A 27,022-nucleotide genomic window follows, 5' to 3' on the forward strand; every position below is an offset into this window, starting at 1 on the left:
ATCACAGTTATCTCGTGAGTTTTCTTCCTTTTTCTTTCTTTCTTTATTTATTCATTTATTTTATTTTTGTTGCTAGTTTTATCTGCTGTATGTAATTGGGCTGATGGTCGGATTGTAGCGTCGCCCCGTCCTTTAGCCCCCTTTTCCTCCAGTCCTCTCTGCCCTGCTCTTATCGGCCCTGATCGCCAGGTGCATCGGACACGCGGGTCAGAAGGTTCGAGTCTTCGTGATGGACACAGAGGCTGAAAGGCTGAAAGCGGCGCGGCCACGATGCTCCACTGACTCATATCAAAGCTCAGAGCGCCACAGCAGTGAGCCTGCGCAGCGAAAACCAGCACAAACACAAGCGTCTAATTCTGCTTTCAGACCTTGTTCGCTGCAGGGGAAATTCCTTATCCTAACAATAATAAAAATAATAATAATAATAATAATAATAATAATAAATAAATAAATAAATAACAATAATAATAGTTCGACGTTTGATTGATATATGAAAATATTACAGCGTTCTCAGTAATATATTTTATTCAGTGTGATATTCGGTTCTTTTTTTCCGCTGAATGTATTAACGTTAGTCTACTGTGTTCTTTTACCAGCAGATGCAGTAATCTTTAATTAGCATTGACAAAATGTTATATTTCATAACACTGTATTTCCTTTTTACGCAGTGATGTAATTATTAAGCCCTTCTTTTCTCTAAAAATTCTCAAAATATTCACATTTTCCAAAGTGTGTTTATGAACGCCTCTCTAACAGAACTCACTCTAACTGGCTCCACTTTAACCAACTTCTGACATCAACTTCTTTTTTTCTTTCTTTCTTTCTTTCTTTTTTCTATTATTTATTTTTCTTTCTCAATTTATTTTCTTTTTTCGTTTTTTCTTATGTTTAGTTTTCTCTTCCTTTTCCTATTTTCCCTTTCCTTTTTTCTTCCTTTCTTTTTTTCTCTGATAATTCATTCTTTCTTCGTTCTTTGTTATTCAGTTGTCTTGGTATTATCTTTCTTGTTTTCCCCTTTCTTTCTTTCTTTCTTTCTTTCTTTCTTTCTTTCTTTCGCTGCATTATTTCTTTTTTTCTCTTCCCTTTTTCGTGTTTGCTCTTCTTTCATCTCTTTCTTTCTTCCATACTTCTATCATTTTTTCTTTCGTAGTACAGTTTCGTCTTTCTTTCGTTCCTGGCTTCTTTCCTTCTCTCCCCCTTTTTTTCTTCCATTCTTTCTGCCACAGTACCCCTCCGCTAGCTCATTTTTCTCTCTTTTTCCCATTTCACCTCTGTTTCTCTTCTCTCTCGTGCTCTCAGTGTTGAGGACAGCAGCTCAGCAGCTCTGCACCAATAGCAGCTTCTCCGCGCGCAGGAGTGAAGGCGGGCAGAAAGAAGAGGAGGAGGAAGAGGGGGCATTTCCCTCAGCTCTTCTCAGGCTTAGGGCTTTCGTGAACGCCGCAGATCTCAATGGCACACTCATTTAACACTTAACGCCGTGACATCTCAGTCACACTGCTTTGGATTTTACTCGTTTCTTCCTGTTTTGGTGCGTCGAGGCCGCTCGTGTGTCTGCGCTCAGAGGGAGGATCCTGCTCTGTTGGTTAGCTCAGGGCGGCCAGGATACAAACTTTTGCGCTGTGCAAAAACAAAACAAAAAAAACATCCAGCGCAGCTCCTTCCTCATTAGCAGGTGATTGATCAACTTTTGCAGCTCTCTCTGTCTCTCTCTCTCTCTCTCTCTCTCTCACTCTCTCTCTCTCTATCTCTTGCCGAGCCTCTGCGCCAAAAAGCGTCAGGCTTTTGATGGAGCAAAGAGCCCTTCAGCATTGCCGGTGACGGCCGTAGTGAAAAGTTTGTAAAGTGGGCCGTTCCGTGCACGGTAGCGATTGAGATTGTGTGCTGTCAGCTGAGGTTTATGGGCTTTAGTGTTGGCATCTCAAGCGACAGCATGGCTGACGAAAAAAATATTGTTATGGATATTGCAACAGGTCCTGAGTCCCTGCAGCGGCGCCTCTGCGCGAGAAAAGGCTCGCGGTGTTCAGACATGCTGGACGGAATCAAAATCGAAGACCATCCGCTGCGGACAGGCCAGGCTGCTCTCGGAGTCATGCTGGGTAAGGAGCCTCTGAGGGCTGCTTGTTGTCCCACGTAGTTAGCATCGATGCGCAAGTACACGTGCACACGCTGCATGAAGTAATGTACTGTGTAGTTGTGACTGAGGTCTGTCAGATTACGAGCTTTAATACTGCTGCACAGTCATTTCTCCTGTCACGCGCATGGCCGCCATATACATGGCAAATGAAAGCCAATTTGACTGACAAAACTATTTCAGTGCACCAATGCAGTAACAGTTTCCAGTAAGCTCTACCTGTGTGTTATTAAAGAGATGCCCGGGTACTTGTCTCTGCAGAACTTCAGACATTCGTCATTCAAAACTTGCCAGAAGTGTGTAGAATTTTAAGTGTTTTAACTGTATTTGCATAAAGCACTGCACACGTTTTCATGTTGTCTCTTTAAGCTGAGTTAGATTTATTTATTTATTCAATTTCTTATTAGTTCATTTTTTTATTTCGAATGTATAAGTATATATATATATTTATATATATATATATATATATATATATATATATATATAGATAGATAGATAGATAGATAGATATATAGAGAGAGAGAGAGAGAGAGGTAAATGACATCTACATGTCTAAATAGAAATGAATATAAATAGAAAATCCTGTTTGATGTAAATCTGTTGCTCCAGTGTTCTGTAAAAGCTCTGGCTGATGTATGGCTTTGGAAGTCTAACAGTGAGGTGTGTGTTTGCAGGGCCGGAGTGCCATCATCATCATCACCAGGCGGTGTGTGAGGGCTGCCAGCGGCCCATATCTGACCGCTTCCTCATGCGCGTGAACGAGGCCTCGTGGCATGAGGAGTGTCTGCAGTGCGCTGTGTGTCAGCAGCCGCTCACCACCAGCTGCTATCTGCGCGAGAGGAAACTCTACTGCAAACACGACTACCAACAGTAAGAGCACGGCTTCTTCTCAGCCTTTACACATCCATTTACTGCTGTGCACAGGTGTGTGCTTTCAGTCCACTGTGGAGCGACTGGCCCCGATTCACTGCTCTAAATCCACCGTGGAGTGGCTTCCTTCCAAATCAGCACGCTTTTTAAAATCAGTTTTATTTTTAATATATATTTTTATTGTGTTTTGAGTAGGTCGCCAGCTTTTTCTTAATGAACCCATAGAGTAAATGTTGGAGCTTTCGTTTTCCTTAAGAGGCCGAATTTTTAAAGATTATATGCTTAACCAAACTATTGATTTACGCATTTTTTTTATTTGCGTCTTTATTGTTTTATAGGTTTCCTCTCGAATTCCCCAAACTTTAATCCAGGTATATGAAGAGGGGGCAGGCGGGGCGCTGAATGTTTTAAAGTGTAGGCCTCGCTCGCTTCGCTTCTCTTTTGCTCCTCGTTATTCCGCTGCTTGTGGGCGCTTTCAGTCCAAGTGTTTGGCCACCTGTCATCGACATGGTCAGCTATGGTCAGTGGGCTACAGAGGCCCATTGAGGCCGCGGAGAGCCGGCAATGCTTTCGGACAGTTTGTACCCTTCCAGTCGGACACACAGTGGCTAAATTATTAAAAGCCGGCATTAGTTATTTATTACATGAATTACAGGCAGCATTTTAGACACGCATTAATCTGTTATTTTGATATAAATGAATGGACGTATTTAGCGAGCCGTCTGTTCTGTTCATATTTTAAAATATTTAATATTTAATAAATAGCGTCGTTCACCGTGCTTTTTTACTGACAGAAAATAAACAGTTACAGACTGTTTCGCCGTGTAATATTAGTTAAATATCATAGACGTGTATTTGCTGTTTTGTAAGCAGCGCTGGGCTGTTGTAGTCGGTATGATCCTGTAGGCCTGTACAGCGATATTCTGCTTTATTTCTTCTGTTACTGTGCTGATGGGTATGGAGAACAGATTGATTGTGTGTGTGTGTGTGTGTGTGTATGTGTGTGTGTGTGTGTGTGTGTGTGTGTGTGTGTGTGTGTGATATTGTCGTTCACTCTTTACGCAGCTGATGAGGCGTTTTGTGTGAGAAGTTTTAAAAGCTCGCAGGTTTATACCGGCCTTAGCTGGAGCTCTTCTCAATGCCAGCAAACGAACAATGCAGACCTGCGCTGTGTCCGCTGCAGGACTTTACACTGGGCCACTCTCCCAGCATGCCTGAGCTGAGCGGGAGTAGTCAGAGGAGAGAATGAGAATTCCAGCCGAAGCTCTGGAGATGCCAGCAGGCCAGAGGCAGAGTGCTCACCATGGGCATCGAGGGGGATTATTTAATGCCGGTTTTGTGCAGTATTTGTGTTTGTTTCTGTACTGTTTTTAGGAACAAAATGTCCCGTCTTTGTAGGAATAGAAAAATAATAGACATATTATCAGCATCTTTTGGGTGTGTGCGTGTGCGTGTGTGTGTAACAAAAGCTACGTTTATTTTTTACGTTTTTTAACTGATTGGGCAAAGGATAAGGTTAGGGGACAGGATTTGGGTTAGTTTTTCTTGCATATATTCTTACATATATGTACCTGTGTGTGTGTATGTCGCTCTTGCTTGCACATGAATGGGTGCGCAAAGAATAATTGTAATAAATTATCCTTGAACGTTTATTATATACTTTTAAAGTTAGAAGGCCGTATAAAGACATTTGCCTGTAGTTTCGATTTTAGATGTAGACTACATTGGTTACGCAAATTACGCAAATTATTGCGCTGTTGCCTGTGCTGTGTCTTGAGGATTATAAATGCCTTAATAATGTTCCCTGTTCGTTTCCCTGCTGTGTTTGCGCGCAGTGTGCCTTCAGTAACAGTCCCCGCTGCGCGCTGCGCTCAGCTCCTCACAGGCGCCTTGTCGGAGCGAGCCGTGTGTCTGAGCTCACCTCTACACACTACTCTCTCACATAGCATCGGCCCATTTGTTTATTTGATCCTCACTGATAGCCTACTTAGAGATGTAATTGGCACCTTTTGGACTTTTATGACATTCATTTAGGTTGTAGTTGTCAGCGCGCGCAGAGCGCCTGCGGCTCAGGGCGGAAAGCTCGCGGCCGTTCGGCTGGATCTCTGCCTAATCACATCCCAGCATCGATTGATTCATGCGCTGTAATCATTAGAGGCATAAATCACAATAGCGGCGGAGCTTCATATTCACACCTCTCCTCTCCGCCTGCTAGCTCCAGCAGGAGCGTCACGCGCAGATTTACGGCTTGTTTTCAGACCCAAATTGCAGCCTGTTACACTAAAATGGAAGTGTAATTTAAGGACTGACTTTGGACACGCATTTAATGTGTTACAACTCGCGCATTGGAGATGGGCATAAACGTTAGTAAAATACATCTGCATTTGTCATAATAATAATAATAATAATAATAATAATAAAAACTATGGTCATTATTATTATTATTATTATTATTATTATTATTATTACTGTTGTTGTAGTTGCTGTTGTTGTTGTTTTCGTATGTCAATTAATATTTCACTCCATACAGCCGGTTGGTGATAAATGGTTGATTAATTGGCCTTCTGATTGGTTTTATATTTTGCAGTGAAATAGCTGTAAAAAAAAAACTCTCATTAAAACCTTTAATTCCTAAACACAACCAAAAGGTCTGAATAACAGCATTCCACAGCATGGAAAAAATAGAGCGATAATAAAACAGATTCGGTCCATACCGAATACCAGCACTATTACAAATATAATGTTAAATGTTCGGGGGAAAACAGGATTCTGACCTAAAAGCTTTCTGAGAGCTTTCTGAACCTTTACCGTCATTACTAACCACATAGCTCAATTTCTCAATTGCTCCAAACACAGTATTTTTAAATTGGTTCAAATGTCGTATTTCAATCACGTCGTTCAGTATTTCGTATTTATTTCTTATTACATATATATATATATATATATATATATATATATATATATATATATATATATATATATATAGGTAATTTCTCCACATGCACATATTTTGATAGTCTGTTTTTTTAAGTAATTAATTATTTTGATTATATGTACGTGTTTAACATCATAATATTGTATTGATTGGTTGTGATGATCATTCATATGTTTTAATGAAGAGCCTCAATGATATAGTCTGATTTCCATGAGCTAAAGTATTATTCTATACTCCAGGTTGTGAGCATCAAGCTGTATGGAATCACCTGGGTGGTATCTGCCGACCTCAGCAGGGGGAACTTAAGTGTGTGTGTGTGGGTGTGTGTGTGGGTGTGTGTGTGTGTATGTGCGCTAAGAGAGAATTTCATCCAGTCTTGTGTGTTCCTGTATCCCAGAGCAATGTGTGTTGTGATTCAGGCTTGCTGTACAGCACAGCACTGCACCAACATGTTTCCTAAATAATAAGAAAAGGAAAAAGAAATTTATTTTACTTCACTCAGTTAGTTACCACTGATTTACTGAGGAATGACAGTTAGACAGTGCTGACAAGTCTCAGTACTTGTGGTTTTAGCTATAGTTGTAGTATTTTACATAATCTTTATTCAATTCATGATCATTATGATAAGAATGCACATGAATATACCATATATGACATGATTGACATTTCATATGACATTACATGACATGATTGCATCTTATTATTGTCATGCTTTGATTTTCCACATGCTCCTTTCCCTTTAGAATAAAAGCTCTGGTATTATCTTATGTTGTTCTTGCTGTTGGTAGCTGGACTTGGCCATATTGTTTTGGTCCAGAGGCAATTTTGCCAAGCATAAGAAGTTGCGGATGTGCTCCCTGGTGTGCTGATGGGTGTTTTTTAACACCGAGGGAGTGAGTGTCCTCCTGCCATGTGTTGTTTTTTAATTAGCCCTGCACAGCACGTGGGACGTGGCATTAGCGCTGACGAGGGTGTATTTGGCTGGTTGTGTGCGTTTGTTGGATCACCAAGAGCTGTGGATCCTCCTGACTCACTAGGATGTAGTGTATGCTAAACACACAGCCAGGTTTTTCACCATGATGTCTTTGCTGGCCATTGCAATGTCATGCTGATATGTCCCTACACCATAATGTACATTTCCCAGTGCAAGGTGGTCATCTGGTTTTTGAATATTTCCTTGAATGAAGCATTCAATTCACACTCTGAACTATAAAGATATGAAAAAGGGTTCTTTGGAGCAATGCCATAGAAGAACCACTTTTGGTTCCCTGTAGAAGCTCTCAATGGATGGTTCTTTTGTAAATAAGATATGTGAGTCATTGAAAAGAAAGAACCTCCACAAAGTCACACCTGTAGTGGTTCAAGGTTTCTCCTGGAACTATATATCCATGCCAGGACCCATGTCGCCACCGATGATGTTATTGACCATTTGAATAGGGTGTAGCAGATCCTTTCAATCCCTCCACCAGAGCCTGAAGAAAAGAGAAAGAGTGAAGAGTATGGGTTTAGTGAGCGCACAAATTTGACAGCACAACAGCAGCAGTAATACACAGAATTAAGGAAACTGATGCAAGTGCATTGGTGCTGCTGCCTAGGCTCATTGCTGGATGTGGGTTAGCCCCTTATAGAGCTGTGCTCTGGGCTGCGGGCTGAAGCTCAGCCTGTTCCTCTGCACGGAAGTATTAGGTTTTGTGTCAACATCAGCCCAGTCTCTCCCAGCAGCATTAAAATGATGCAATGATCTGTCATCCCATGACTAGTGCGCCTTAATGCTTTGACCTGACGGGATGTTATTTTGAAGGGGGGTTGGGGTGTTGGATGGTGTTCTCCTATGTACACCTACATTGTGAAAGAGAGGTTTCTCTGTGGTGGACTCATTTCTTCTATAACAATTATTGTCTGTTCCTCTGCTCCCTTTTGCTAGCACTGATGGTTTTTGTATTTGACAAGGTAAGACGTTTGGGTGTTTAACGTAGCAGCTACAAATGTTAAAGGACTGAGAGTTCTCTTACTATTAAGTACAGTACTGGTTGTATTTAATATTACTCTAGGTGCTCCAAAGAGCATTAAATATGCATTAAAAATGAGCTGTTCCGCAGGCATTTAGCTTACCATTCTGCACAACCTCCTTAATGCTGCTTTTGTATTTGCTTTAATCGTAGAATCCTCACTTAGCCAGTTCATTTAATTTTATACCATATTGTTTCTTAAATAAGCATATTTTAACCGGAGCTGTAGCACAAGAGAAATCATGTATCAATAGTGGAATCCTTTTTGGTGCTATATGAAACCTTTTTTTAAAAAGAGTTCTTTGAAGGACTATACACACGGAAAAGAGCATTCAAATGGTCCTTTTAGTTGTCGTGGTTCTACGTATAACCACTCCCTTTACTAAAGAACCCTCAAAGCACTCCCTTTTATAAGGGTGCAAGCTTTAACAGTAATCTATTTTACAGTTTCATGTATGGTGCAATGTCTAATCATTAGAATTGATGACTTCAACAGACAAGATACATTTTTTTCTTTAAAAATCTTCATATAAATGTTTCTCTTTATTTGTTTAACATAGACTTTGAAAAAAAAAACCCTGTCAGAATTGTTTTTTCATTATGTCCTCATATGACCGTATTACCAACCAGGAGGTTTTCTCAGAAGGTGCTGTAGAATGTGCAGGGTGTCTGGTAAGTGAGCCCCAGCATGCTGGCTCTAACATTGGCTTTGACTGGTCCTGTGCTGATATCCTGGCCTCCAGCATGTGTCTGCTATGCTTTGGCTTTTCACAAGGACGCTGGAAAGAACTTGCACTGAGGTGCCAAATGATGCCAAGACTGTGTAGCCTGGACTGGACTGGCTCTAGAGCCCTCCTCATACATTCTACCAGCACATGCAGACACTGCTCATTGGTTTGGATTTAGCTCAAATGCAGAAGGCTCACTTCTTCACCATCCTGGGGCATCCTCACAGTATACTTAACAGCTCCGACACAGGCTTGCTCATACATACATGTTAAAAAAAGCTAAAACAGAGCAATTGACACATACTTTTGCTGTTTTGAAGTCTGGAAAAACTGTGCTGCCGGAATTAGTCCTCAGTGTGTTTCCAGCAATTCTTACAAGAAGACATTTTTAACAGCTTATTTGTTGCTTTGAATTTTGAAAAAGACTGTCTGGTGGAGCTTGCCTGGGGTGCAACTTATACATTTGATGATGAAGATTCATTTACTACATTCTTTCTCTCCTCTCATTTTCTCTATATTTCTCTCTCTCTAGCCCATCTCACTTTCTTTTCTTCCTTCCCTCTCTCAACTGTCTCTTTCTGTTTTTCTTTCTTTCTTTCTTTCTTTCTCCCACACTTTCTGTTTTCCTGTCTTATTTGCTTTCTCTCGTTCTCTCTCTCTTCCTTTCTTTCTCTCTCTCTCTTATTCGCATTCTCACTTGTTTTCTGTCTCTCTTCCTCTCTTTCTCTCTTGCTTTCTCTATCTCTGTCTTCACACTCTAACTTTCTGTTTTCTCTCAGTTTCTCTCTATCTTCCATTCTTTTTTCTCTCTCTTTCTATCTTTCTCTCTTGCTTTCTCTCTGTCTCTCTCTTGCTTTCTCTCTCCCCCTCAAGCTGTCTCGCAATCTCACTCTCTTGCTCTGTCTCATTCTCTCTGTCCTTTCTCTACCTCTCCCTCTCTCTCTCTCTCTCTCTCTCTCTCTCTCTCTCTCTCTCTCTCTTTCTCTCTTTCTCTCTCTCTCTCTCTCTCCCATATTGTAATGAGATTAGACACTCTTTGCAGCAGTAGTATTGACTGGTCTGAGTGGCAGAGATCAGTTGTGTATCCTGGGCTGTGTTAGTAAGCTCTGGGCTGCTTTGTGTTGAATGGAGGGTCTGGCGGAAGCTGTGTGCTCTAATCCCTTTATTCGTGTCGGGGGGAGAAAAGAGGCTTGAATGGGGTGGAACAGGACAGTGCCTCTGGAATGGCACTAGCCCTGACTCTGCCTTCTGAGCCCTCTCTCACAGCCAAGTGAGCATGAGAGATCTTATGACACACACACACACACACACACACACACACACACACACATACCACCGCATCACATTTGCTCATCGAAACTAATGTGTTGTCCTACTTAATTTTTTTTAGATTGTTTTGGACACTCCCGGTCTCAACACTGTTGGCACATTAGACAGATCAAAAGCCCTTAAAGTATAAATCGTTATTCTAGAGTTTGTAATTCCTATACAGACTATGCCAACTATATTCTGTTTATTTGCTGTTTATTTACCTCATTACTGTTACATTTCATGTGTTGCAGATTAAGGTAATGACAACAAACTCTGTCTTCACCATCAGCATGTGTGTACATGTGTTTGTCCACATCTGAACGGCCTAGGAAGAGCAGTGGCCCTAACTGGAATAAATAAGCTTCTCCGGTTCCTGGAGGAGGCCCTGCTGCTGGCTTTTGTGCCCACTCAGCCCTCCTCCTTCTGGGCTTAGCCTCCACTGTGCTGCACCCTCTCGGTGCTGGAGGTAATCTGTCTCCAGCTGGAGCTCCCTGTAGTTCTTTATTTACTCATTCAACTGGTTGGAAGTCTGTTAGACTGTAGATCAGGCGCACTGAAACCAATCTGATTACTGCAACTGGCCCGTCCCAGTGCATGCACCAGAGTGGAGGTTCAAGCAGAGGTCTGTCTGTAGGTTACATTTGCCTAGTTGAAAGTTATTCTCAAAGACCACTGAAAAGAACTGGACCAGTGGTAGCATAATAGAAATGTAATTATGGACATTATTTTTGAAATATACATATATCATACAGTACTGTGCAATAGTCAGAGACCTCCCTTAACAACCATCAAGTTATTCTTCAGCATCAAAAAAAAAACATATTCAGCAAAAAAATTCCTTGAAAAGAACTAAATATACGATAAGTTTTTAAGTTATATGTATATTTAGTGTGTCCAAGCCTTTTATTACAGCTTCCATTCTTTTCAGGAGACTTGCTTTAAGTTTTTGAAAGGGATCTATAGGGATATTTTTCAACACCTCCAAAGTTCAGTCTAAGTTGGTTGCATTTTCTGCTTCTCACGATTCAAGTAATTCCAGACACATTCAGTGATGGAAGGATGGGCCAAAACACCTTGACTTTCTCTTTACTTTCAAAGATGAAGGCTTTAAGTACTGTCTTCTGATGTTGACAGGAGCAACGTTTGATTGTTTTTTGAAAATGAAGGGTACACAATACTGTACATGTTATCTGTATGTTATAATCTGGTGCTCACAGCATCACATCGACTTCAAACGCTTGACCCTGTCTCTTTTGGTCTCTCATTGTGTTTTGGTTTTCTATATTATCTTCTGAGTGACTTCTTAACACTCTCAGACACATTATACTTCCTGTCAATAGTGTGGATCAGACATGTCTGAGAGAAGCTAAAAGGCTTTGCTGTCCATCAGCGCAGGAGCATCAGTCCTCAGTGTGTGTGTATCCGGGGCCAAATCCTGAACCCCGACCTCAAGAACTCTAGCTATGCCTTCTTCTCTTCAGGGCCTGGGGCAGTGCGGGCGGGGGGAAGGTTTAAGTAAACTGAAAGGACAATGTTTAAATCAGTGAAAACCCCTCCAACCCCCGCAAAGCCCTCCAACCCCAGTCCTCCTGTCCTTTTCTCTGTGGGGTTTGGGGATTGCTGCTGATCGACCCATCGCTGACTGGGCTAGGAAAAACAAACGCGAGCGCGAAACGAAGCAGATCACCTTTCAGTGTTTCCCGGTCTCGGCAAGTCGGGGAGCCCCCTCCCACGAGCGACTAAAATGATTTGTACCGAAGGTCGGGCGACCCATGGCAGCTTCAAAAAGCAGTGAGGGGAAATATTTGGAAGATAGAGAGGTTAGGAGGAGTGGAGGAGTTGACAGGAGGCAGGGTGATGGAAGGAGGAGAGAAGGATGAGTCGGAGAGGGAGGAGAGAGGAGGCTGTACGCCAGTGATGAGTAGCTTTACAACAATACAGATGTTGGCTTTACCCAAGCACTTGGCCAGAAATTTGGAAGAACTAAACAGACAGGCCAGTCAAAGATAATTTGATACAAGAGTGAGATCATAGGATTGATAGGAACGCAGAATTTTTCATTTTCCCAGTAAATGGAAGTATTCCTCAAGTTAACGGATCTTGTTTTTGTAGTGAGGGCTGCGTTGGCTGCAGTGTGTGTGTGTGATGTCAGCCTCAGCTCAGGTCTGATTTAGTCGCAGACTTTGTCACAATGAGCAAAGAAAGAGAGGAAATAAAGAAAAAGGAAAAGAGAAAGCAAGAAGGAAGAAAAAGACAGAAAAAGTGGGAAGAAAAGAAAGGAAGTAAGAAGGGATGAAAGGTAGAAAGAAAGACAGGAAAATAAGAAGAAAGAAAAAGAAGGAAAGAATAAAAGAAAGAGAAAGACAAGAAAAGACAGGAGGGAAAGCAAGAAGGAATGAGGGACTAAAGAAAGAAAGAACAAGATAGGAGGGAAGGGATAGAGAAATAAAAAAGCAGTAAATAAGAAAGAAAAAGGAAAGAATAATGGAAGAAATTGAGCAGTCAGAAAGAATAAAGGAAAGAAAGAAAGAAAAAATGGGAGAAAGGAGATAAGAAAGGAAGAATGAGAGGGTGGAAGAAAGGAGGAAGAAAACAGAGAAGGAGAAAAATAACGATAGCAAGGAAGGAAGTAGGGAGAGAAGGATGGAAGAAAGAAAAAGAAAGAATGATAGTGATCATCTCTCTGTCTCTCTCTCTGTCTCTCCCTCTCTCTTTCTCTCTCTTTCTCTCTCTCTCCCTCTCTCTCTCTCTCTCTCTCTCTCTCTCTCTCTCTCTCTCTCTCTCTCTCTCTCTCTCTCTGTCTGCTCCTCCCCTCTACTCTGTCCTCCCTCCTGGCTGCTTGCTAATATTTTTCTGAAAACAGCCACAATACATCTTCCTGGGAAATTCCAGCACTTGTGAACACTGCAAAATGATCTGCTCATCTCAGGAACATGCAGGATGAAAGGATGAGATATTGAAGCTTTTCAAAATGGAATAACCCCCTGATCTCTATTCTATTTATTCTATAGTTACATGCTAATGAAGACTCATGTGCCTTTGACAGGGAGTCACATAACATGAACATATTAACATCTGTACACAAAACAAAAGTCTGCTTACTTCTTAGTCTGATTGCAGAACATAATAATTGTACAAAGTAATTAAGTATCAAATTATAATTTATACAGATAAGGAACACTTCAATCAAAGATACTGTCAGGTAGCAGGCAATGTTCCTTGTGTTTCATCAGCATCATATTGCACCTGGTCTTAAATAGTGCTAAACACATTACAAATAGAAGCAGGTCCATGGTGATATGTCCCTCATTATTTTGTTTCATTTTTTTTTCTTTATTCTGCTCTAGACTTGTGTTTTGTTTTGAAAGGAATTTTTCCAAACCAGTCCAGCATACCTCATATTTGGCCTAAGCCAGCAACACAAAACCATGACAGGCACATGGTGCTAATGTTGGACTTTCCTAGAAGTCATGAAGATCTGCTTGGAAAACAGACCCTTCAGTCCATCTGATTTGACTTTCAGTGTCGAGTAGCATTTAATCCCTCCAGATTATTATTTATTGAGCAGCTTGCTGGAATATCAGCTATTGGAATATCACAAAGCTGTTGTGGTATTTATAAAAGTGCATAACATCATGTTACATAAGGAATTCTTGAGTTTTTTTTTTTGTTATTTTTGAATGACCTTTATGATTCCTTTAATATAGGTCTACTAAATAGCACCTCCATCATAAGCTAATAAACATCTATCACTTTTCTAACCGTATAAAACAAAGACCATATTTTTAACACAGAACAGACCTCGCATTGAAACGTGTGCTGCTGCACTTCAGACAGATTCATCTCCGCTCTGTATGGCTGTCCCACTACTGGTGTTGTTTTTGCGGAGAGAGTTAGACGCCTGGAGGTGGGCGTCTGTCTGTTGTCAGGCGTAAAGGGCAGCCCCCGTAAGCTGGGGGAGAATTGTGCTGACCCCCAGCCCCCTGAACATGAAACCAGAGCCAGCTTGTGGCACTCTGAGCTCAGCTGGAGAGGCGCTGGAGCTCTGACCCAGGAGGCACAGTACACTGTGTGCAGCCTCCTCTCAGGCTCCTCTCAGGTGTGGGCTCGACGATATGAAGTTTTTGTTATAACGATATTTTAAAGCTACACTGTGTAAGATTTTTTTAAATTGAAATAAGTTGCATTACTCAGTCATGCTAAAAAAAACACTAAAATATGGTGTCTGTGTGATGCTACAAGTCACCCTGTAAATGCTGAAATAATCATTTAAAAGTCAGGTGTTGGTTTGGATTTCACAGGAGTTTTTCACATCATGTTATATTACGTCTTTACATAATAACATCTCACTCAAAAAGAAGGTCTAGCTCGATGTTTAGATCTCAAATGCAAAATCAACACTAGGTTGATGAAGATATGATGACAATAATAGATAATTCACTTAGAAGACATGCTTCACCAAGCTATGACTGAGTTCTCTTTGAATGCTCTTTCAACACATTCACAATGAGCCAATTCCAAAGTTCCAGCTGACACTACAAAAGGTTCTTCTGCATGTTGCATGCAATCACACACTTCCACCAGAGAGGTCCCCAAAACTTACATAGTGTACCTTTAAGGAGCTGAAAATTCTGATAATGGCTAACATGAGCCAGTATCATGTAATGTGGTAAACAATGAAAAAGGCAGTTTTAGCTGAACAGGCCAGCCAATATTTTGGTTAGTTCCTCCTCTCAGACTCCTTTCAGTCTGCTCCCAGCTTTCTCCCTCGAGCTCAGCAGAGGCAGAATACCATGCCAAACCACCTGCGGCCTCAGCCCCAGTGCTCTAGCGTCCAAATAACACCTCCATCTGCACGCTAAGCAGCGCACTGACAATTTTAACTAGCTTGGTGTCATATTTTTCTCCCTGTGTACACATCATTTTCAGGTGTTTATAGCTTGCACTAAAGTAGGTTCCCAGGTCATTTTCAGTGTTTGCTGAGGAAATGTTAGAGTTGTTGTTAAAGGTGTGCCATCTTTATATCTTTTTCTCTTTTTATGGAAAAAAATGTTCTTTTGCATTACATGCCAGCATTTTTTATTTGGCAATCATATTCCTGCATACCATGATGAGTCATTTACTGTGAATGAAAAACGATTAAGTATGAATCTGAAGGATTATGTGGTTATTGCTTTAAAGAGCTATTTTTGGAGTTATGATTTAGTATCAAAATGAAAATTTCTTTCTTATATCTAGGGGTGTAACAGTCAAGGCCCACCCATTGTTAATCCACTGTCACTGTTTGCATTCAAGATGAATTAAAAGAACCCTTTTGTTTCCAACTAAAAGGAGTATTAGTACAATGTAACATTTCTGGGAAATAAAAAATGTTTACTTAATAAATTCATCATGCTTCTTGTATTTTAACTCTGCCAGTATGGTAGAACTACTCTTATTTTATTGTTAAGTTTTGTTTGGAAACAAAAGGATTAAAATTTTAAACATAAGTGACAGTGGAATTCACCAATCAGATTCTGGCTTACAGTGAGTGGAACCAATTAAGTGAGAATCTGTCACTCTAGCCCTTCTGGAGTTTCTAGATATGTCATTGACTGCAGTAGCCTAACAAGGTTTTAAAAAATGGAAAATGTAAGGGAAAATGCTTCACAGAAAACATATGTTAATGTCTATTAAAAGCTTCAAATGAACTGTATGGAAGGTTCAGATGTCTGTGTTTAATCTAGAGCAGGCAAAAAATGTTCATGTGCAGTAGCATTAGCTTAGCGCTAACTTACTATTGGAAGTCCCATAGGGGCACTAGCAGAATATTGCATTATCAGAAAGGTGAGGTTTAGTCCTAATTTTTTGACTAGGTTTTGACTTTTATGAGCTAGCTGAAGGCCTAGTTCTAATAGTCACAGTTCCCTACTAATAATGCATGATGAAATCATAACAGTGTGTAAAATATGACAGTATGTACCATTGAGATGAGTGATATCTGCATTGTAGTAATAATGCTATATAAAGCAATTACAAAAGGTTAATCAGCTAAACGTATGGCAGCATGATAAGTGACATACATCACATTCTCAGCTCCTGCTTGCCACCTTGCTAGCTCCAGTCTGGATGCAGTCATCATTTTCTCCATTTCTGTTTTGTTCAAAATATTATTCGAATATCGGGTTGTGAACCTTAACGAGAATCAAGTTCAATCACGAGCTGAGTGCATCATTACACCTTTACCAGCTTTACCACTTCTCAGAGACCCTTGCATATATTTGTGCAATTTTCTTTGTCAGTTTGTCAGGCACTGGACAGTGTGTTGGCAGAGACAGTATGGAGGTTCTAAGCCAGCTCAGGGTATCCAGGATGTGGAAGAGAGTGAGTGCCACTGAACCATGCTCTTTCTCTCTCTCTCTCTCTCTCTCTGGGTAAGCTCTGTATCCTGGCTTTCAGCAACGACAGCCTAGCTATGAATCTCTCTCTGCCTTCCATACATTTGCCTAGCAAGCCAAGCTAAACTCCCCCAATAATGAGTATTATCCCTCAAAGAAATCCCAGCAAAACACATCGGCCATAATGACAGTGTCTCCGACAGAGGAGGAAAAAAAATGATCCGCTCAGTAGTGTTAAGTGCTGCAGTGTTGTGCTATCAAATGGAGCGTGAAGGCTTGGACAGAGGTTTACGATTTCACTCGCTGTATCCTTTTCACGGCTCTTTCCTGTTACTATTTCCCAACCTCAGAACAGCTCTCTGTCAGTCACCCGTGGGCTGTATTTGCATACAGTTGCGACTCAGCACTGAACCTTTCTATACACCAGGGCTATATGCGTTTATCATGGTGACAAATAATGAGTTGGAGTGGGCACACTGTCTGTCAGCCATGCGATCCACACACTCCAAAAACTGGCTCCAGATAAGTGGGGGTGTGCGTGTATGTGGGTGTGTGTGTGTGTGTGTGTATGGCAGTTTGCAAATAGAAACAGCATGAGGTTGTATCTGACAGCAGGCTGTAGGGCTTGTGGGTACAGGCTTTTGAAGAGCTGGTGTTCTACGCATTTTCAGCGGGAGGGCAGCTGCTGTCTCCTTTCAACAATCTGGCTTGATCTACAGGTTACAGACACACAGCACATCTGTATCCCACATGCTTAGATGCAGACATACACATGTAGTCGCATTTGAGAATATAATTCAATTAATTGGTGCATCTTTCCATAGAAACAAAGCATACGCTGTGCCTAAAACATTTCTTTTTAAGAGCCACACTGGCGTGACATTAACCAGAAGCTATGCTCCAAGTGAGGGGTCAGAAGTGGCTTAGCGGGCCTCTAACATGACATCCTAATGCGATAAAGACTGAATCAAGAGAGAAGAGAAAATGAGTGAGGGATGAAGAGAGCAAGAAAGCAGGACAAATTTTCTCCATACTCTGCTTGCAAATTATGCTCCTAACTGTAGGTTTTCTCAAATGCCTTGATTTTCCAAAAAGTTAACATTTTGCTTCCTATGTTATGTCTTTGCTTTAGAAACATGAGTAAAAAATCAGTTTTGTTCCCAAGAGGGAAGAGAACATTAGTTGAAGTATGTTTTTAATCCTTATTAACATTCTCCAAAGTCATGCATGAAATATAGGGCTTGTGCCACACTACGCGCCATATGTTTTTCTTTTTCCCCACAAGTATTTTTCAAAAAGAGATCCACTACATCCACTGCTGTGCATTATTTTATTATAGGTTCTAAGTTCACCACAAGCCTGAGACACTGAGACCGAGAAGAAAATTCTCTCTTTCTCTCTCTCTCTCTCTCTCTCTCTCTCTCTCTCTCTATGCCTTTTCTTTCTGTCTTGCTCTCTTGCTTCCTGCTCTCTCTCTCTCTCTTTCTCTTCCCTTTTCTGTCTTTCTCTTTCTCCATCTTTTCTCTCTGCTTTCTCTCTCTCTCTCTCTCTCTCCCTCATTCTTGTCCAAAAAGTCTTTCTTTCAGTTGTCTTTTCTTTGTTTTGTCATGTCCAGTGATGTGGTATAAAATATAAAATGCGCTATACTTTATATTTTTAATATTCTTTTGTTTGCACAGACTTCGGCTTACATTTTATAGCATGTTTTCACCGTGGCAAACATGGTGGACAGTCCTCTTCTGCATCTTCATCTCCACAGACTTCATCTCCATGTTTTGGTGCGTCAAGTCTGTCTGCCTCTCTAGTTTGCAGGGTAATCATATTTCCAGGTACTTCCAGGGTATTTCTGGGGTAATCATAAAATTAATAGAAAGTGACTTTTTAAGCTTTCCGGGTTGTTTATGTGTGTGAACTGCCTGTGTTTTCAACTTCCACATTAATCCAAAGAATCTCAATTGAAATCTTCTGTAGGTGTTCAAAACTATTGCATTTCCGTGTGAAATAGTAACACAGTGGCAATCAGAACCAAACAGAATATATCAGAAAGGCTCCCAGTACAATACACAGTAGACCCTTGGCTCAGATTCTTGCTGTGACTCTCAAATCCACTTAGGTTATGCAGTATTTGGAGATGTGGTCTTTTTGCTCCATATTGCACGTCATGCATACAGAGTAATGGGGCAAAAGGAGAGAGAGAGGAAAGCAGTGAGTAAGTGGTTTCTGGAAGCAACATTAACACTGGGCTCTGTGGCATTAAAAGAGATTTACACTCCAATCTTTGAACGTTTTCTTTCGCTCAACAGATCCTCTTTTACAGATATTTCAGGGAAGTTATAAAAGTAAGTCGGCAAGTGAAGCAAAAACTTTCCAAATGCTTCTGTAAAGGCTAATTTGTGTCTAATGCTCTGCTGTAGAATCCAGCTGGTGTCAGTCAAATAAAGGTGCTTAAATAGGTCCTTTGGTATGATGCCCTTTTAGAAGACCTTCTTTTGGTTGCTTAAAAAAAAGTCAGTGGATGGTTCTTTAAAGTTTTGTACACAAGATGTGTTTAAAGGACCTCAGGATAATGTAAAGGTTCTGTAACAATTATTGCAATTATTGTTTTTTTTTTTTATGTCTAAGCCAAGAATCATTTGGGAACCTTTATTTTTAAACATAGGTCTAGAGACAAAGTCCAACTCCATATACAGAGATGCAGTACTTTTTAGCATGGTGATTCCGCTTTGCTTTTGGACTGATTCAGAAGCTCTTGAGCCCCTCCTGATGGCTATAAAGACAGGACCTCATGTCCTCTCAGATATTAAAGGCCCAGCCATGAAGCAGTGTTGTGTTGCCTGATGTTTTTTCCGTGCAGGAGCTGGAGTCTTTTGAAGCACGGGGTCTGCACAGTCCAAGAGCGGTTCTGCTCATTGTTAGATGTCATTCTCCCCTCAGCAGTGACCAACAGGCCCTGATGTGCCCATAACATTTAACGGTGCCTTGGCAACCATGAATGGAAACTCTTACTTTGCCCCTGCAATCAATGATCGTTCAAGTCTCGAGTTGCATTTCTTTTTGTTTTTTTTTTCCCTTCTCTGCGCTCCTTTATTTACTGTAATTATTTACCCCTGAGTCTTTGATATTCGTGAGCAAAGAGATGGGGTCTTAAAATGGTGGAGAAAAAACTGTATTATCTGAAGATTATTAAGATTATTGATGGGATAAATAAACCAAAACGAAAGAGAACATTTGTATCGAGTAAAGCATGGTGCCCCATGTATGGCGCCCCCAGGCAGCCCATGCTAAAGCATGCTGGGAGGACAGAGGGGACAGGACAGAACATCACAGGGAGGGCTGTGAGACCTCGGCCTGGCCTAGGAAATCATAAAGGTCACTTGAGGGTCTGCTTGGAGGAGAAGGGTCAAGGTTTTAGGTGTATGCGTGTTTGTCTGTGTGAGACTGTGTCTCCACTGCAGACGTTTTGGACCTTTAAACGAGTTCTGGACTCAGGGCCTGCTTTGGATTAGTCACTGGGATACTCTATGATAAACAATTCCTGTGGTCTTTATTGGGGCAGAGTGCTCTGTGAATACACTTGAGTTTTGGCCTCCACTGTTGATGCAGCTATGCTTGTACTATTGTTTATATACAGTGGAAGTACTAAGAAGGTTTTCTGTGGCAAAGTAAGTAGGTGAGGAAAATACAGTGCAATAAAAGTCAGAGACCACCTATCATGTATTTAATTTCCAGTCAAAAAGTTATTCATTTTTTAGCGTCAGGAAAAAAGTCTTAACAAATTAATATATATTTTTTTCAGTATTTAATGTGTCCACTTTTTGCCCTTATTACAGCTTCCATTCTTGTTGGGAGACTTGCTTTTAGTTTTTAAAAGATTTTTCCACACCACCAAAATTTAGTCTTAAAGGTTGGTTGTGTATTCTGCTTCCAAGTACTCCCAAACACATTCAATGATTTTGAGGTCTGGACTCTGGGATGGCCGGTCCATCTATCTGAGTCATTTGTTTTGTCTCTTTACTTTTCTCAGTAACAGCCTCTTGACAGTTACACATCATTTCAGGCCCATAGTGTTGAGTTGTTTTCTCTCAGTGGAAGAATGAAGAGAAACACCTGTAGATTTTTTTTCAGATCTGAAGAAAGAGTGGATAAAAGTTGTTAGAAGGCCCATAACTTTTTGAACTTCTGCTTTTTCATTTATTTTTCCTTATTTTTTTACTTTCTCTTTCTTTATGCAACTGGTTTGTGTTATATCTAGTCTTCTTAATTTTCTGAGAAATATCTCCTGAACAATTATTAAATTGTACATAATGGCCGTTGACTGGAAATTAAAAAAATGGAGGGTGGTCTCTAACTTTTGCACAGTACTGTATACTGATTGGCAGCAAATAGACATAGCATTTAGCTAAAGCCAATCAGCTTTAGCATTCAAAGGAGTTTACCATTAATACAATACTGATATTGAAACCTCAAGTCATCCAATATCAATATTGATCTAATATTACAACTGCTTAAAAAGAGCGATTTTGAACCGAAGCATTTCACTTAAAACAAGCTTTTAGTACGCTTTTATGCTTAATCTACTCAAACACTATACTAATCCACAGGAAAATTACAGCTGACAAAACGACATTACACAGTGTCAGTGTGTGCTATTTCAGGCTAGATTTGTTACAAGATTGGATCAAATTCATTCTTTTTTTTCCTAGTTTGATTCAGCATGTTCTGCTGATATCGGCCCAATACTGATACCTTATCCTGTGCCATCTCTAATGCTATGGAGTGTTATGGATGAGGAATACCTCTTTGCTCTCATTTACAGTCATTAAACAGTGAAACGTTTAATTGTGTATTTATGACTTTATAACTATGAGCTGTGGCTACCCCAATATTGTCGAATATGATGAGCTGAGTTTGAGAGGTCAGAAACAGCTTGCTCTGAACTGACTGAACATTCTCCAGTGTGTTTATCATGTCTGAGCTGTCCTCCTCCGAGGAGAAAGTTGCCCTGCAGCGGCGAACTGCCAGAGGCTGGTGAGTAATTGCACAAGCGGTTGACATTTCAAAGCCCAGGCTGAATCACCATGTCTCAAACACATTCAGGTGTTTGGGCCGGCTGCCACAATGCAGCCTCGTAATCCTGCCATACCGATGACATTTCAGAACGCTGGAGATGCCATTTTGACTATTGTTGCATTGATCGAACATGACACAGACACAGAAAAATCGAGGAAAGAACTACATCTCTTTTCCCCAGATATTGCCAGTTGAAAGTGAAGGTGTTTATCATCTCCCCAGGACAAAGAAGAAATTGTCAATAGAGGTAGCCATCTGATTTGTCCCCGCGATCCATGATTCGATCCAATATTTTGAGACGTCCACACAGATGCCTTGCATCAAACCCGGAAGGCACTAAAAGTGTCCCGAGCAGGTAGCCATTTATGTGGAAGATTCATAAGGCCAGCAGGATCAAAGAGCCCCTGAAAGAGCAACATGTAGAGAAACAGGAAAACTAAACAGAGCTTTTTTCCCCCTTCATCAGTGCTGTTAATCACGTTAACATTTGCTTTATGGCTTCTTCCACAGTCTGTGCTGTAGAGAGCCCCTGTTTTTTAATTCATCTTTTAATTGAAGAAGAATAACAGATGGAAAATCAGAAACAGACACCTAAATGCAAGAACAATGGTAGTTAAAAATGATCTAAATAAAAAATAAACTCTAAACTTTGCAACACGCACGCCTATTCTTTTGCAGGGTGTTTTTATATAGCTCCATAATATTTTCTTTTCTCAGGCCAAAGCACAACAGGGCTGGAGAGTGGACAGAGATCATGTTTGACATTTGTTTCTTTTTTTCCCTCCAACACAGCACTCAATTTATATCTCAAGGTTTTTTTTTTATAGGGATTTGTTTTGCAGGGAAACATTTAGCAACCTACTGTGTGAATTATATGCCTGAATGCCAGACAAGCAACTTAGCCTTGACCTGGTTTTAGCATCCACAGCCATCTGTTCTGTGTAAGTAAGCAATCTTGATTGACTTGACTATTGTAACTGTGTAGTCTCATGCATTATTACATTTACCTAACTAATACTTTCAGCAGTGACGCCTATGAACTAGCCCCCCATAGATAGACCATTACACTGCGTTATCTTATATGTGATTCATCTTAGGTATGTCCACAGAATCACAATGGATTATTTCTGTAATGGGGCAAGATTATGCAGAAGTATGGAGGCTGATTCTCTGATTTATTAAACCTTTAGGCCCACCCGGACCTAAAAAATGTTCGGCGTTCAACTTTGCAGGCCCTTTTTTGCCTCCTAATCAGAATTTATTTAGAAGCAGGGTCGAACAGGATTTCTTTTAGCTGTCAGATGGAGTGTGAGTGTGAACGAAGAGCCTGGTGCAGAAGAGTGTATGAGGAGCCCTTAAAACCTTTGGTTCCTATGTCTCAATTCATCAGTTACACTCTTTCAGTTTTAATTGGAATTTATTGCTTGTGAGATAAGCGTGGAAATAAGCCAGCTCTTTTTCCTACTGATCTATGAGGTGTTTGGTTGTTGCCAGTGCTGTGTGGTAATAGAACATGTTTGGGCCTCAGGATTGACCCTTGCGGCACTCCTCTTGACCTGCTCTGACACTTGCTGAGGACCCGATCTCTCACACCCTGTAGGAATTTTTTTCCCACAGAATTTCTTTTCCATGATGCGTACTGTAACCTGCAGTCCCATGATTTATGCTCATCATTATTCCTTGGTCCCACATCATGTGTAGCCACCAATGCTCTTCGATGACTTGGATTTTGAGGGCAAAGTTCACACAAAACAGTAATTAAGGGTTACTTGATAATCTAATATTTATGGAAAAGGTGTCTATGGGGTTTTCCCCATGCTGGTGATACACACGTGGGTGTTTTGAGGCAGAGCATTCCAGACCCAGCTATGTTAATTCTCAGCCTAAGGGGGGTACAGAAGAATGTAGCTGCTTTGAAGATGCATACCACCTCCTTTTTTCACTTCTACTGTTTTCTCTCTTGCACATTCTGCTAACTCTTGTTACTCATGGCCCTACTCATTCTTCACCTGTAAGAAGATGGTGGGGATGACGGATTACCACTCACATGGCTATGTTTCACAAGAATTAATGGGTCTACAAGTGCTTTCTCTGAGTGCAAAGAGACAAATCAGAGTATTAAATTTGTTGACATTGACATGTCAAAAGTATTTGGGTACTTTTGCAAGCAAGGCACAGGTATAAAGGAGCTGTTGTTTGTGTTTAGATAGAAGGCAATTCCTAGTTTGAGTTGAGCAATTCCATAACTTAAATTCCATAAGGAGAATTCAACTAATTCTACTTATTTCTACATAATTCAAGCATTTCAAATGTAAACAAAGTCATTCAGAGCTTACTCACTGATTCAGATTTCTTTACAATGGTGGTGACAGGAATCAAGGGTTGCAATGTCTGCAGAACAAATAAAGCCATTTTATTATTAAAACCAACAGTTAACCTACATGAATGAATTATTATATGTAATACTGTTAATATTGGTAAAATAGAAGTATATCTGAAAAAAAACAATGGTGCCTTACAATGCCCTGCATGTACATCTACACCATGATCATATGTATATATATATATATATATATATATATATATATATATATATATATATATATAGATAGATAGATAGATAGATATAGATATGTATATATATATATATAATGTATTTATGATCAATTCATGTAATAACTTCCTGTGAGGTAGATTTTAGACATTGAATGCTTCAGACGTCTATAAATTTCAACCAAACCACTCCGAATGGCTTTGTTTACATCTTAACAATTGAAGTATGCACACAAATGGTGGAATTCCCCTTTAAAATCTTATTGCTATGGCATATGCTTGTGATCATATAGGAATTGGAATATCATATGACTGTAATAATGTCTGTCATTGCCTTTGCTTTGATTAACCGCTGACTAAAGAGGCCTAGTTTTCTGTATTCTGCCAACACTGAAAAAACTGATGTATTGAATGTACTTGATTTTAATGTGTACATAATCTTCACATGCATATGTATTACACCAACACAGTTGCTTTCAAAAGTAAGTCAAATGAAAGACACAGTTGTGTTAATGTAATATATTTAAGTCATATAGAAATGATACAAATACATTTTTCAGTCAAGTGACCTAAGTACGTCACTTTTTTTCTCAGTGAACCCTCAGTGATGTAGGGGTCATATGTACCTTCTGACGTTTTTTTCAGAGGTTAATGCTCCCTCTCTTTCTCATTCACTTTCTCACACACAGTCCTGTGCGGCACTTCCACACACTCACGCACACGCGGGCACACACACGCACGCACCTTTTTTATTAATCATTTGATCTGTCCTGTGATGCTCCTGTGGGACTCCTAGCTGTGTTTAGCCGCGTCTGCGTCTCTGGACCCGCGGGCTGGCTCCCTCAGTGCCCGCACCGGAGCCTCCATTATTAGCTTTGGATCCGGGAGCGTGGCGGCCGTCTTTTTGGCCCCGGGGGAGAGCGGGAGCTGCGATGAGAGATGAAGACAGGCAGTAGTGGTGGGGAGAGGAGGGCTGCATATGCTGTAATTACTCCATTGATATTCCTTCCACAATAACGCTGTCACCGCTCATTTGCATAAGTGCTGCTCCCTCCCTCATGGAGGCAGATGAGCGCAGGCAGAGGAGCAGAGAGCTGTAGGACTTCTGCATGAGTCTGTGTGTGTGTGTGTGTGTGTGTATGTGTTTGTTTGTGTTTGTGTGTGTGTGTGTCTTCTGTTCTGTGTTTTTGGCCACACTCAGAAAGGAGGAAGCTTGTGTCTAGACTGGAAATCCTAATGTCTCTGCTACATTTTAGAAGATGCCTGTTCAGTGGTCTTTGTTTGATTCAGTAATTTAATTTGAGTTTAGATCTATTCTTAGATCTCTTAGCCATGCCTCCCATGACAGTGGAAAGGGTGATAACAGAATTTGAGTGGCTTTTAGTTGACAGCATATTTACAATATTCACTTATGATGAACATTTGGACTGCATTATTGATTATTTTAGCAATCAAGATTCCAAAATGTGTTATTTGAAAAAGATGGGATGCAAAGCCTTATTTGTGTCCCATAACATATTGGGGAAAAGAATAAAAGTGCCGTAACTTTTGCACAGGCCACATTTTATATTTATATTTTTTTCCCAGTATGTTCAGTTCAGCAGGTAAACAATAATTGTACATCAAAATGTGCAGAAGTGTGTGTAGAGGACGTGGGATGTGCTAACTTTTTTCATGTCATTTGTTATTGTCATTGTATATATATATATTAGTGCTGTCAGAACAAAACCTTGTATCTCCATTTTTGTCATTTTTCAGTTTTTGATGTAATTTGAAAATGCCTGTTGCTCTTTACATTGTGTGTAAATTTCATGAACAATGAACTGAAAGAAATGGCTGAAACTTAAAAAGTCATTAAAGACATTAAAGGTAAAGTATGTTATAGGTTTTCTTTCGACAGCAGTGACTGTAATTTTACAAAATACAAAAAGCTGTGATTTTATGTGTGCCAATGTGTTCAACTCAACCATTTCCAAACCTCTACTCATAGAAGCCCAAGATTATTGGTAGTTTCATACAATACCTGGTTTGGCTAATCAGCCCTTTGGTGAAAATTCCTAAAACAAGAGAAAAAAGACTCTTAGTTGGCTACAAAAAAAAAAAACATTTGCAAGCTGTGACATCTAATATCTATCAAAGTGGGTGCCATTAAGCACTGATTCCTTATCCAAATTTTTACGTCACAAATACTATTTCATTTTTCCCTATTACACACTCTTTGTATTTTTTTATAAAAATAATTTTTACAGAGCATATCACTGAAGAGACACCATCTGTTTATAGTTTATAGCGCAGGTTTGTAGAAAAATGGGTCAACTTTCAGTACACAAAAAATTGTTCATCTTCTTTTATTATAAGGGTTCAAAATTACATCACCTATCTATTTGACTGGAAAGAAGACAGTTACAGCTCTCATATAACACCCACCTTTTGAATGTAGGTTATGAAATATGAAAGTTATGAAGAATATGATGAAGTGCATTTTGGAACCCCCGGTGGTCTCAAGGAGTTGAAAAGGTTAAAATGATCAAATTCAAAGTAACTGTGCCTTAACATATGCAAAAAAATCTCCTTTTTAAAAAGAGTTTGCTGCAGAGGTTGTGTTTACTGTCTTTCAATGATCAGAAAATTATGCAATTTTGCCAGAGGTGCTCAAGCTTTCTTTTGCATGCAAAAAGTTTTACTTGGAATAAAATCTTGTTACATTGACTTCCATTCAAAGCTCAGAACAATTCTTCCTTTTCCAATAAAGTTATCATTTTGGAGAAACAAGGTTTTCTTCCAAATGAAAGTTCAGAAACGACAACGTATGTTCACTATATATTATAATAGCATGTATACACATATATGATACAATACACATCAATAATACAATTTAAAACATGTATTATTATCACACACACTACAAATAATCATTGTTGATTCAATGAGAAGGAAAATTTTATTCAATTCAATCGAGTAATCATTATGGCCTTGCAGCACTTCAAATATCCATCAAACTAAGACTCTAACTGCCTTATATGGAATGCACGCATCTA

General features: G+C 40.1%; 1 protein-coding gene across 1 annotated transcript in view; it reads left to right on the forward strand.

Moving 5' to 3' along the window:
* Window positions 1-1,820: 1,820 nt before the first annotated feature.
* The window catches only part of lmx1bb (LIM homeobox transcription factor 1, beta b), a 68,995-nt gene continuing 43,793 nt past the window's right edge, over window positions 1,821-27,022 (forward strand). The window contains exons 1-2 of the mRNA XM_036578630.1: window positions 1,821-2,096; window positions 2,806-3,001. Of these exons, the coding sequence (XP_036434523.1) occupies window positions 1,898-2,096; window positions 2,806-3,001 (395 nt within the window). The 5' untranslated portion in view covers window positions 1,821-1,897. The remainder of the gene's footprint in view (window positions 2,097-2,805; window positions 3,002-27,022) is intronic.

Source organism: Colossoma macropomum, unplaced genomic scaffold, assembly GCF_904425465.1.
Source record: "Colossoma macropomum unplaced genomic scaffold, Colossoma_macropomum, whole genome shotgun sequence".
Lineage (NCBI taxonomy): Eukaryota > Metazoa > Chordata > Actinopteri > Characiformes > Serrasalmidae > Colossoma > Colossoma macropomum.